This window comes from Cygnus atratus, chromosome 9, assembly GCF_013377495.2.
Source record: "Cygnus atratus isolate AKBS03 ecotype Queensland, Australia chromosome 9, CAtr_DNAZoo_HiC_assembly, whole genome shotgun sequence".
In the NCBI taxonomy this organism is placed as follows: domain Eukaryota; kingdom Metazoa; phylum Chordata; class Aves; order Anseriformes; family Anatidae; genus Cygnus; species Cygnus atratus.
Genome location: NC_066370.1, coordinates 24,407,842 through 24,420,128, shown reverse-complemented (window position 1 = coordinate 24,420,128; position 12,287 = coordinate 24,407,842). Strand labels below are relative to the sequence as shown.

The following is a 12,287-nucleotide window of genomic DNA, read 5'->3' as shown; positions in this document are numbered from 1 at the left end:
AGAAAGCTTATGTTCAAGCCAAGTATACTAACAAAGTCATGTAACCTCCCTGTGCTTTGGTCCTGCCTGTGCTTCTGTGTTTGGGCTGTGATTGACAGCTGGGGTGAATCTGATTCCTTTGATAATTAGGATCACCTATACCATAGAAGTGGAGTGGTGTTTTTATCTTCTGGTACCGCAGAAGGTAGAATTAGTTGGTAACCATCCATTTGGTAAATGCCATGTCCGACCTAGCTGACCGATGGTAGAACCATATGCAGAATATGTGAAATGATTTTGTTAGGCCAGGCTGCCTCACTAAAATACTGGCATATAAAATTTACCTTTTTCTACAGACAGTAAATACGTGCTAACACATTGCTTTGCCAGACTTACCAGTTTTGAAGCTCTAAATATATGAATTTATCTTCTATCATGGAAACAAGTACATGAGAAATATAAAAGTAGCAGTGTGCAGGAGAGGTCAGGTGTGATACTAATTTGCAAATTTTAACTAAGGTTTAAGTTCTTTGACAAAAAAAAAAAACAGTTTTATAATTTGTTTTCATCTCATTTCATTTTATGTAAAGTTTTGGTCTTATCTCTCAATACCAAGACAAAACTTTGATGCCAAGCTAATCAGAGTACTTCTGCTTCTCCCCTACCACCTCTCAATTATTAGGGAGACTTGGGAGCTATCGATGAGAAGTATGATGTTGCTATTTCGTCATCTTGTAGTGCCTTAGATTACATTGTTGTCGATACAATCGATATTGCACAGGAATGTGTGGAATTCTTAAAGAAAACCGGAATTGGAGTTGCCACGTTTATAGCCTTGGACAAAGTAAGTATTGGTACTCTGGCAAAACAAATTATGTTGCTGATTTACCCCAAGGTGCACAGTGTTAATACTATATATTGCAGGTATATTATGTATTAATATCTATATGTATAAATATGACTTATATTGATGTATTACACTGCGTATGTATTAATACATGTAAAGGTAGAATATAAAACATTTTAATAGGATGTTGGTACCGTAGAATATTCTACTAGCAATCAATAAAGTTTAATTACAGAGAATTACAAAGCTTTTTGGATACCTGCATGTGTATAACAAATATTTGGTGTGTCCTTTAGTCTATTATTTTTATTTATGTATTTTATATATATATATATATATGTAATTTTTATATTAATTTTTTCTTAAATTAGCAAACTTAATAATCCTAGTAATATAGTAACTGTAAACTATGAAACTTAAGCAACAAGTTTGGCAAGCAAAGGGACAAAAGAATTATCAGTGAGTTTTTAATTATGCTGCAAGTAAGTAGAGATCTCTAAGGAAGGAAGGTTTACAGTTAATTACCATTCTGAGAAGTATTGTTACACTTAACTAGAGAATGATTACATTTGCTTTAAATCCTTAACGTACCTTACAATAATGAAATGACTTCGTAATTTATTCTCTCACTTGTTTATTTACTTTTTTGATGTAGATGGCTGTATGGGAAAAAAATCTTAAAAAAATTCCAACCCCTGAAAATGCTCCTCGGTTGTTTGATATGGTGAAAATAGAAGACAAGACCTTTCGCGTGGCTTTTTACTTCGCATTACGTGATACCCTAGTAGTTAATACCTTGGAAGACGCTTCCAGAATAGCCTTCCAAAAAGATAAAAGGTGGAGGGTTGTAACGTTGAAAGGGGAAGTCATTGAGCAATCAGGTATTTAAGTGCAAACTTACGCTTAGATATTCAGCGCTTCATAGGTGATATCTATGCAAAATTAGTACGCTAACTTCTTTTCCTCTTTGTTACTTTAGGAACAATGACTGGTGGTGGAAATAAAGTAATAAAGGGCAGAATGGGCTCCTCGGTTGTAATTGATGTTTCAGAAGAAGAGGTTAGTGCATAATCTTAATTAAAAGTGGAATTTCTTCAAAGTTCCTTATGTTTTGGTAGTTCGTACACATATGCCCTATGTCCTTTTAAATCCGTGTGAGTAGTTAACAAGATGCAAGACACACTCATAGTGAGTTATAAAGCTGAAGCACACTTACCCACACTTGTTCACACTCCTACCATTGTATGCCTCTTTAATTTTTAGTCCCATCATGCAGCCTTTTAATAGCTTGGAAATTAATTGAAGGTAAGTGTGAGAATGTGGAAGAGACAGACCATAAGGAACAGTTGCAGTGCAGAGCTCAGCAGCACAAAAGACAGATTTGGTCCATTGCTTTGTAACGTTATAAGATTTCTCAGGAAGTGGCAGAATTCTTCTTCAATTTTTTTATGACAAGGATATTTTTGAAAAAAATCAAAATACAGCTTGCCTTCTGAATTTATTCTGAACAAGGGTTGAATATCTGCTTACCTCTGAGGACACAGAAACAGTAGTTTGCTGAAGTATATTCATGTCTGTGCCTATCAGGCAGTTCTTTATATGTAGAAAAAGGAAATGGGCTGAGATCTGAAATGTACCACTACTCCTTCTACTCTTGAAGGTGAATTTCAAGACTTGGTCTCCTAGTCAGTGACTACATGCAGAAGCCTGTCTTCCTAACACCAGCTTACCACAACATCCAACGAGCACCAAATCTTACCAATTAAAGAACAATAGAAATTGCATCTAGCTTCTGCTTGTATCTTTTTTGGATTCTACCTTCATTACTGACTTAAGCTTTCCAAGCTTAATCTCTTTTTATTTCCGTGAAGCAATTTTCTGTTACAAGCTATTTTGACAGGGATCCTACAGCTTTTTTTTCCTTATGCTTGCTCCTCTTTATTTCACTTCTCACTGATCTTCTCAGCAGTTGGCCTCTGTGTTCTGTCCAGCTACAGCAAATTCTCAAGTTTTTACTTCACTTTCATCTCATGCTTTAAGAAATCATAGACTGTCTAGCACACGAATGAGAACATGCTGTGTTTTGTGGTGGTGACACGAGGCAAGTGATCACATCTCATTTTTGTGTAGATCAGTAGAATGGAATCTCAACTGCAGAAGGATTCCAAAAGAGCAGAACAGTGTGAAGAAGAGAAATTGCAACTCGAAGAAGACATACCAAAACTACGCCACAATGTTCGGGAAATGAGAAATACTTTAGAAAAGTATACAGCAAGTATCCAGGTGAACAAGCTTCTTATTGAGGCACTATCTGGCTTCTCCATGCATGTGCGGGAGACCAGTTTCTAAGCCTCAAGTTAATACAGGCCTTGTCACTATCAAAGATCTTTTTTAAAGCATGAAGTTCTAACACAGCTGTGTTTTCTGTAGAATTATTCTGAACAAGAGGTTCTTCTAAAAGGCCAAGTTAAGGAACTTGAAGCAAACATAATTGCTACAGCTCCGGACAAAAACAAACAGAAGGAACTGGAAAAAATCATTGATGGTTACAAAAAAGGTACTTGTTGTGGAGAAAGGGATTATAAATAAAAAATGTAGTTATGATCAGTTACTAATAAAGGAGCAAATGCTACGGCTTTGTTCTTCCAGATTATTGGTGCTGTACAGCATCTTGGTTTGGAACCTCTTCTAAGGGCTGGGAGTGGGGTTGGAAAGCACTTCTTCTAGAAATGAGAGTCCAAACCTTTTTCTTGCAATTGTTTGTGTTTTGGTCAAGCTGAAGTAAACATAAATTTTAGTATGTTTCGATTATTTGATTAGATTTTTTTTAATTGGCTTTATTACATGTAGGAATGCAGAGATTCTTTTAGTTTCCTTAGGAGTAAGAATTGTTAATGTGGATAGTAATGACATTAAAGTCAAGTAAAGCCATTTGCCATGCTCTGATTGGACTATTATATGATTCTATGAAATAAATACTGTGCATTTTGTTGAAGGTATGCTGTACCCCAGGGTTTTTGTGAAATTGAATTTGCTTTCAAAACTTCAATAATAATTCCCCTGAAGAAATTAGTAGCTTAGGAAAGTAAACCTTGACTGCTTGGTTGTATTTCTTACTTGGGGAATAATATGAACACAATAAAAACACAGTTCCCTTCCCCCACAGTTCTGCTCTCATAGCATTTTAAGAAAGAGAATACGAATTATTGGATACCCTCCATGCCTCTTTTCAACGATATAATGTCAGGAGTGTAGGAATGCTTTACTTTTTCAGTTACGCTAAAGTTTGAGGTTATAAATATCTTCTCAGATATTTCTGCCATATGATGGAGAGAGACAAACCTGTGCAGTCCCCTGGAGAGGTGACTGCCCGCTGCCTTTGAAGGCTCTCTGCTTTTCCTCTTCTGTCCCCAAAAGGAAATTATAAATCTGTAGCAAACTTACTGTAAGACTTTTATTTTGTTTTCCCCTTAAAATACCATGGTGCCAGGTATCTTGATTTTTGAAAGCTGTTCAACTCACCAGGATGGTTTTGTTGAGTTGCAAGTATAAGCTGAACAAGGAAACGATTCTACCTTGAAGGTGGAGTAGGCTATCGTACTATTTGGCATGAATCTAACTAAGTGATCATACCAGCTACTGAACAGTAGTGACTAGTTCTTACAATTTTGCCCCTCGGAGCATTTTCCAATTAAAGGAATGCAAAGAATGAGCTTGGAACATGTTGCTGCTTCTGTATTATACATGTATTTAAGTAGTATATAAACATTATAGTGATGTTTTACACCAAAAATGCTTTGGTGGTGTAACAGTTGTCAGAAGGATGTGGGTAGTGTTTTTTGTTGCCACATTAAAAAAAAACATTTCTTGCAGTACAAAGAAATACGTACATTTCTCAAGACGTTAACACAGCAGAGCTTTTTGTCACATGAATCTTGATGTATTGCAACAGCCTGGTGCTCCTAGAGACAGCATAATGACATTAACCCCATTTTGTTTGTGACAGATTATGAGCGTGTTGCTGAAAAAGCTGGTAAAATGGAAAGCGAAGTTAAAAGATTACATAAGCTCATAATTGATACCAATAATCAAAAACTTAAAGTACACCAAGACAAACTTGATAAGATCAACAAAGAAATAGATGAACATACTTCAGCTATTACTAAAGCCCAAGTGGCAATCAAGAGCGCACAAAGGTATGGTAGACATCGATGTGTTCAATTTTAAAGCCTAGCAATTTTGTATAGCCACAAGTCACGTCTGGTTACCGTTAAATCTTCATCTTCACGGGGGAGATTTGTCAGGCCAGAGGAGATGTGTCTTCACTTCGTTATGGCTAGAGGAAAACTGAGGGGAGGAGGTCATAAGCTCTTTCTCTAAACTGACTTACCTCAAACTGAGACTATTTATAACATGTTGGGTTATCAGCAGCGAGCGAACAAGCTTTCTAAGATCGTGTTTCTGGATTATGTTATATCGTATTTGCACTCGTGTAAAGTATACAAACACCTTGGTATCCATTCAGAAACCTGAAAAAATCTGAAGAGGCTGTTCTTCGCACTGAGAAGGAAATTGGAGATAATGAGAAAGAAATTAAAGACTTAACAGAAGAGTTGACTGTGCTAGAAGACAAAGCCACTGAGGTTATGAATGAGCGCAGGCAAGCTGAAGTAAGCATAATGTTTATTTGGTGTGTTTCTTCATAGAGAATACACTCTGAAATAAATTGTAGATAGTATTTGTTGTGCCGAAGGTGTCCTAATTGCTGATGTCTGTTAAACTTCATCCTGAGACATTCCAGGACGGCCTAGCCATATGGAAATGGGTTGGTTCCATTAGCTGATAGCTTCATTTAAAAAGCAATTTGAACTTCAGACTTGATGACACTGTCCTAAAATGCCTTTTTTCTAAGTTACTCTACTACTCATTCTCCAAAAATTCATATGGGAATTAAACAGCAAAGAATGTTCTTTTCTCTGTCCAACAATATATTGTGTGCATTCTTACAAAATTGATCGTTAATGAAAAATAATCATTAATGAAAGGTGATCTTTAAATAAAAAATAAATAAAAAATAAAACAGTCCTAGTAAATGGTCTGATCTTCAGGTAAGGATTTGTTTTATCCAGATCTAGATTAAAAACGTAATCTGTGGCATATTTTCACAAGTGGTGTTCCAGAATTCAGGGATCAGGTCAACCTAATTACAAGAGTGTATTTGGTTACATCAATACTTAAGACTGTGGAGAGTAAGCTCTGTGAATAATATAGTGAAAACAAACCTGAGAAACTGGTAATGCTTCACAGGCAACTGATTAATGCATTTCTTTTGTCATTTCTGTAGGAAGCACTGCCAGCAGTTCAGGAGGAGCATCGCAGTTTACTCCAGCAGATAAGTGCTATTCAAGAGGATGAACATGCACTTCAAAGGGAAGCTCTCAGTGTAAGACTTAAAATTGAACAAATTGATGGTCATATTTCTACACACCAATCAAAGGTTAAATACTGGCAAAAAGAGGTAAGGAAATTGTTTAGTTCATAGAACTTGATCTATGAGATCCCAAAAGACTAATATGTTACCATGTAGTAGAAAACAGATAATTTAGGCAAAAAATGATATTTAGCTCATGATTTATTGGTGTTTGAGCTATAAAAGCCAACTCTAAAAAAGATAATATGCATGAAATGGTTCAGCTTCTGACTTTTTTTTACATAAGAAAGAATGGTAGGCTACCTGTAACTGACGTAACACTAAGACTAATTAAGAGCATTGAAGGAAAATTGAGGAGTGTGACGCTGATAACTAAAAGGCAGGTTATATATAACCATATTCAGTGCTGTATCCACTGAAATGCTCTTTAGAACACACTAAGACCTTTCCCTTGAAAACATCTCACCAGAAACTTGCAGCCCATTTGGTGCAGCAAATTCACTCCCTAGCTGTAGATATGTGGGCCAATAGGAATTCAGTGGGGCCAGGGAGAAACTCTGCTAGTCAGAGGTCACTGCCTGAACCAGCTCGTAAGTTAATTCAGAGCCAGTAGGAACAAGGAATTATGAACTCGAGGTGCTACAACAGCTAGCTTCTTGGATTTGGGGTTGGAGCAGGACTGCTGACAGCCCGCACTCAGTGTGAACACAGAGGTCGCCTTTTTACAGGCCTTGTTGCTTGCCACTCAAAGCCCATTATGTCCGTTTTGACTGTTTCAGTTCTTAGAACAAACCAGTTTTGAGCATTGTCTGATTCTTGGTGTGTTAATTTCATCAAAAACATCTCTGATCAGCTTCGGGGTAGGGTTTTAAATTTTTCTGGAAGCAATTCTGCACAGAATCCTGACTTTTTTGGCCCATAGGCTAGTTGAGTGTAGAGAGTCAACAAGAGACTATGGTAGGGGTGGCTTTGTTTTGTTTTTCCTGATTTCTGGAAAGAGCAAAGATCAGGCATGTGCACAGGGAGATGCGTTCAGGAAAAACAGGTCAGTTAGTTGGAATTTTGGAGATCATAAAGATACATTGTCATTGTAGTATGTCTTTCCTACTCCAAATTTAAATCTGATTATTAAAAATAAATCTTCATTTTAAAGAGAATTAAGTGAAAAAACTTGGAATGTTTGGAAGGTTCACTATATACTAATACAGAAAATGTTATAGAAACATGTTCATGTGATAACTGATGTGATCTTTAAAGTTTTCTTGTAACTTTTTGAATTTTAGATATCAAAATTATCACTGCACGTCATAGAAGATAAGCCACCTGAAGAACTTCCAGTGCTCAGTCAAGAAGAGCTTGAGGCTATCAAGGATCCAGATATTATCACCAATCAGATAGCTCTCCTGGAAGCGCAGTGTCATGAAATGAAACCAAACCTCAGTGCTATTGCAGAATTCAGGAAGAAGGTAAGCTGAATTACTATCGTGTAGTGGTAGGATTCGCCTTTTTGATACTGCACTGCCTGTCAGCACAATAGCATGGTACACCCCTCCGCTAGGGCAAGGCTCTGTACGTGGCTTTATGTTTTCCACTGCGTAAATCTTGATATTAATATAATTATTAATTGGCGAAGTACAGAGGTAGCTTTCCAATCGTGCATTTTTCTTCAGGTGACTGCTCAAATGGATCTTGCGCTTGAATTACATGCAAAAATACACTCTAGCTAAGTGACAAGAGAAAACACCTATAAGCATACAAGGAAAATGTGGTCCTGTTCTTCATTTCCCTTGTGTTGCACCTGAAAACTAAAATGGAACACTTGATTTTTTTTTCCCTTTTCTCCTCTGCATGCCGTGCTGTTGCTAGCATGCGGGATATTTGTTAGCTCATATTTAGCTACTTGTGCAGGTTGCATCTAGGAGCTTACAGACTGCTTGTATATTTGATGCCATAGATGCTAGGTGAAGACAAGTCTCTTATGTGAAAGTTTGTTTATTTAGAGTCAACTAGTTTTGACTGGAGAGATGCACACTGTACTAAGATTTTTTTCTACTCATGTACTCACTTCAAGCTGCTGGACCGTTCAACAGATTATTTTTTTTAAATGAGGATTTTCTATCTGCTCTCCAGAGCCATCTCACAAAAATATAAAGATCCTTATCATTGCTGGCAATAAATATAAAGACAAAATAAGTTATTTTTAAAAGCAGAGCCAGAAGGATTTTAATGTTCCTGCAGAATGTTTGAGAGATGATCTACACCAGCTACACATAGTTTTTACGAGCAGAGAGTTTGTGAGCTATAAGGTTACCTGAAGCACAGAGCTACTAAAATAGACACTCGTTTAATGAGGACTTCAAGTTAATTAAATGACTGTAGGAGTCCGTTTTAGAAGTGAACAAATAAAAAAGGGAGGGTTTGTTCTTGTCTATTTTTTTGTTTCAAAGCTGTTAGTCGTTCAGGGGAAAATGAGTTTTCAAATAATATTAAAAAAGAAAAAAAAGCTTAAAATCTCAAATAGAGACAGTTTCTTTAACTGCACTTTTGTTTGTTTTGTGTTTCTTTTTTTTCTACAGGAAGAGTTATACTTGAAACGTGTGGCTGAATTGGATGAAATTACCAACGAGAGAGACAAATTTAGACAAGCTTTTGAAGATCTTAGAAAACAAAGGCTAAATGAATTTATGGCAGGATTCAATGTAATAACGAATAAACTGAAGGAAAACTACCAGATGCTTACTTTGGGAGGAGATGCTGAATTGGAACTTGTAGACAGTCTGGATCCCTTCTCCGAGGGAATCATGTTTAGGTTTGTCAAAATACTTGATATTGCTGTAATTCTTTTGCTTTATTGCTTTTTTGACTTTCTTTTAAAGTAAATTTTCTGTGGTCATCAGCAAACCAAGGTAGTCTTACTTAGCAAATACTGGGAGATGCTGACAGAAGCCAAAACCTTTTAGCATTGAAAAATGAAGAGATTCGTTTCGCTTGGAGAAATAAGTAACTAGCAGCAGTTAGAAAGCTTTGACTTCAAAGTAATTTCCCAGATTTCTTAATTCCCGAGTCATTTAACTCTGCCTAGGAAATCATGTCAGTCATATGGGTAAGCGGGGATTGTTCTGTCATAAATGGTCCTAAGAGTACGTTCATTACTTAATAGAATAGCACTTTTGAAAGATAATTAAATAGCAATTCTTAAGTGTTAGGCCTCCCCCAGAGAACAGCTGAGTGCTACAACAGCTCGAGTTCAGACACCAGCTGACCGCCCAGCTGTGTGAGCACCCTGAGAGCTACCCCTGGTGAACAGCTCAGTGCCTCCCGGTCGTGGAGGACTGAGTATCAAGCAGCTCATCCGTGGTTTGTCTGGCTTCTTTAGATGCCTGTGTCTTCCAAGAACTCCCTCCTGTCTTGACTCGCTTTTCACACAGCACGTTTATTTTGATCGTGAACAGAAATAATGCACAAACTCTAACTTGTTTCAGTGTTCGGCCTCCAAAGAAAAGTTGGAAGAAGATCTTTAACTTATCAGGAGGAGAGAAGACTCTAAGTTCACTGGCTCTCGTTTTTGCGCTTCATCATTACAAGCCAACACCGCTTTATTTTATGGATGAGATTGATGCAGCACTTGACTTCAAAAATGTGTCTATTGTAGCATTTTACATATATGTAAGTATTTAACTACTATAGCCTATTTTTTCCTAAGATTTTTTCTTCTCTGCTCATAAAGACAAAGTGGTATCACAGTTACAAAGAAGAGTTAACAATTCTGAATGGTGCACTATTTCCAAATCACTGTGCAGAAACTATGTACTAAGCAGATTTCCAGAAAGGTACTTAGATTGTAGCTCTCTGCATATTTTTTTCTAAGCTGCTAAGTTTGTTGCTGTCTCGAAATGAGGCTACTAACAGGATATACAGGTTGTCTTCCCTCTGACTGTAGTTTCAGAAGCTGTCTAAAGAGTGCTGGAGCTTGCTGGTGGTGCTGTATTCCAGCCTATCCTTGCGTTACTCCTTCCTCTTTAAAAAACACTTTCACTGATCAGCTCTAGTCGGCGGAGATGCCCTTAGTGTAGGTGTTCACGTACCCAAGCTCATGGCTTCACTCTGAGGTGCAGCCGAGGTTCCTTGGTTTTATGCTTCCATTTCCTTAACACGAGCTGTTTCCCTCAGGCTTCAGTGAGGAGGCTCCGTTGATCTGTGTCTTAGTGCCTTTTCTTTCAGGCCCTTAAAAGTTCTGTCATGGCCATATTTAAGCTGAGCAAACATTTACATGGCTGCATTCCTGATTGCTGATTTAAACTTAAAATTTTCAGAATTATCCAAAGTATAACCACTGGTTTTAGGAACAGCCTAGAAGTGCCAAAGATTATGACTTAGCTACTTAAAATCAGGAAAGCAATTCAACGATACCTATCTGCAACTGTTATTTTAAACTCTGCTTCAACAACGCATTACTGTCACACTTGTGAATTTACACTGTTACTCCTGGGTTCCTAAAGAAAAATGGTGGTTTTATTTTTAAAGCACTAACAAATCTAGGTATTTTACCTGTTTGTGCCTTAGTGTCCCAGTACTACAAGCCTTCAAGGCTTGTCCTCTTTATCAAAGGGTGTGTGGAGATAGGTTTGTTTTGCTTTGCGTTCCTAAAACAGCCCTTGTTAGAGCCGTTCAGGTAAGTTAGCAACCCCCACCTTCAGTAAGCCTGGTGGAGTTCACATTAAAACTGTGATGAACTGCATGTCTGCAAAGCTTTATGTACGTTTATATTTAAACGAACTCACTTGAACAGGTCATGTAAAAGAGGAAAACAGGGGAAGCTCATGCTCGAGTCAACTGCAGTGCTTTGTGCTGAAAGCCAAGCAAGCTAAGAGTGTGTTGTGAGGTTTTTAGCAGTCATCAGCCGTAGACCTGTTAACGATACCGTGACTGATCGGCGTATTTATCGCCAAGCATCCACAGCTCCTAAAACCTGCATACAGACACCATGCAAGAACATAGCTGTCTGAAATCCTGTGAGCTAATACAAATAACTTATTTTTCAGGAACAAACAAAAAATGCACAATTTATCATCATCTCCCTGCGAAACAACATGTTTGAGATTGCAGACAGACTGATTGGAATATACAAGACTCACAATACCACAAAAGGCGTGGCAACCAACCCAAAAGTCATTGCATCTAAAGGACTGGCCGAACCTCGGCAGTGTTGTACGTAATATAAAAGTAGCATGAATGAAAACAAGAACGAAATACTTCCCAGTGTCTATTTACATTCTTGTTGCTGCTCACTGTGTCTTTTCTAATAAACCTTTGTATATTGAGATTTTTTTTTCCTTTAGTTTTAAGGCTTCTATTTGAGCTTGTTAATAAAACTAGTCTCTAAATAAATTCCTTTATCATTATTATCCAGTCTATGGGGGTCTTAACTATATGAATTGATTAGAAAAAGCAGAGCTTTCTCTAATTACACACCTAGCTGCATTCTAATATTCCATGGGCAAGCTTTATGTCAATGCTTGGGTTCTGCATGAAGTTATAAAGGCCTGGTTTTGGTTTTTTGGTTTTACTGTAAGTGAATTGCTTTTACATGCCATCAAAGAAAGAGCATGCTTATTTATTAATCCCGCAGTAACCCACCTGTTGCTCTTATCATCGTTTCACAAAGGGCTGAACGATTCCTGCTGAGGAGGCAAGGTTGTTCAAATCCTCACCCTCCTCCTGTCGCTCGCCCAGCTGTTACAGGAAGTTTTCCATACTTGGTGTCAGCACTTCAGTTCACATGGTGTGCTTTGAGTCAGAGTTTTTTGTACTTTAAGTACTGGAGCTGTATGTTTTACTCCACAAGTCAGGCCAGTATCTGGCGCTTTTTCACTAATAACTGATCCCTGAACTAGACGTGGCTCATACGTTGGGATGAGATGCTTCACTGCTGCGTGTCAGAATCTCCTTTGGTCAGAAAATAATTGTACGTTACGTGCTACTTAAAGTCACTGCTGTTAGTCAGCAGGGCTTAGCCAAATATTTGTTATC

General features: G+C 37.6%; 1 protein-coding gene across 6 annotated transcripts in view; it reads left to right on the top strand.

Moving 5' to 3' along the window:
• SMC4 (structural maintenance of chromosomes 4) overlaps positions 1 to 12,287 on the top strand; it is a 37,591-nt gene extending 25,304 nt beyond the window's left edge. For all 6 annotated transcript variants that reach the window (XM_035557131.2, XM_035557132.2, XM_035557130.2 and 3 more), the window contains exons 13-24: positions 662 to 823; positions 1,482 to 1,707; positions 1,806 to 1,885; positions 2,957 to 3,109; positions 3,257 to 3,383; positions 4,833 to 5,022; positions 5,352 to 5,496; positions 6,171 to 6,344; positions 7,541 to 7,723; positions 8,834 to 9,066; positions 9,740 to 9,923; positions 11,300 to 12,287. In XM_035557131.2, the coding sequence (XP_035413024.1) occupies positions 662 to 823; positions 1,482 to 1,707; positions 1,806 to 1,885; positions 2,957 to 3,109; positions 3,257 to 3,383; positions 4,833 to 5,022; positions 5,352 to 5,496; positions 6,171 to 6,344; positions 7,541 to 7,723; positions 8,834 to 9,066; positions 9,740 to 9,923; positions 11,300 to 11,473 (2,031 nt within the window). In that variant the 3' untranslated portion in view covers positions 11,474 to 12,287. The remainder of the gene's footprint in view (positions 1 to 661; positions 824 to 1,481; positions 1,708 to 1,805; positions 1,886 to 2,956; positions 3,110 to 3,256; positions 3,384 to 4,832; positions 5,023 to 5,351; positions 5,497 to 6,170; positions 6,345 to 7,540; positions 7,724 to 8,833; positions 9,067 to 9,739; positions 9,924 to 11,299) is intronic.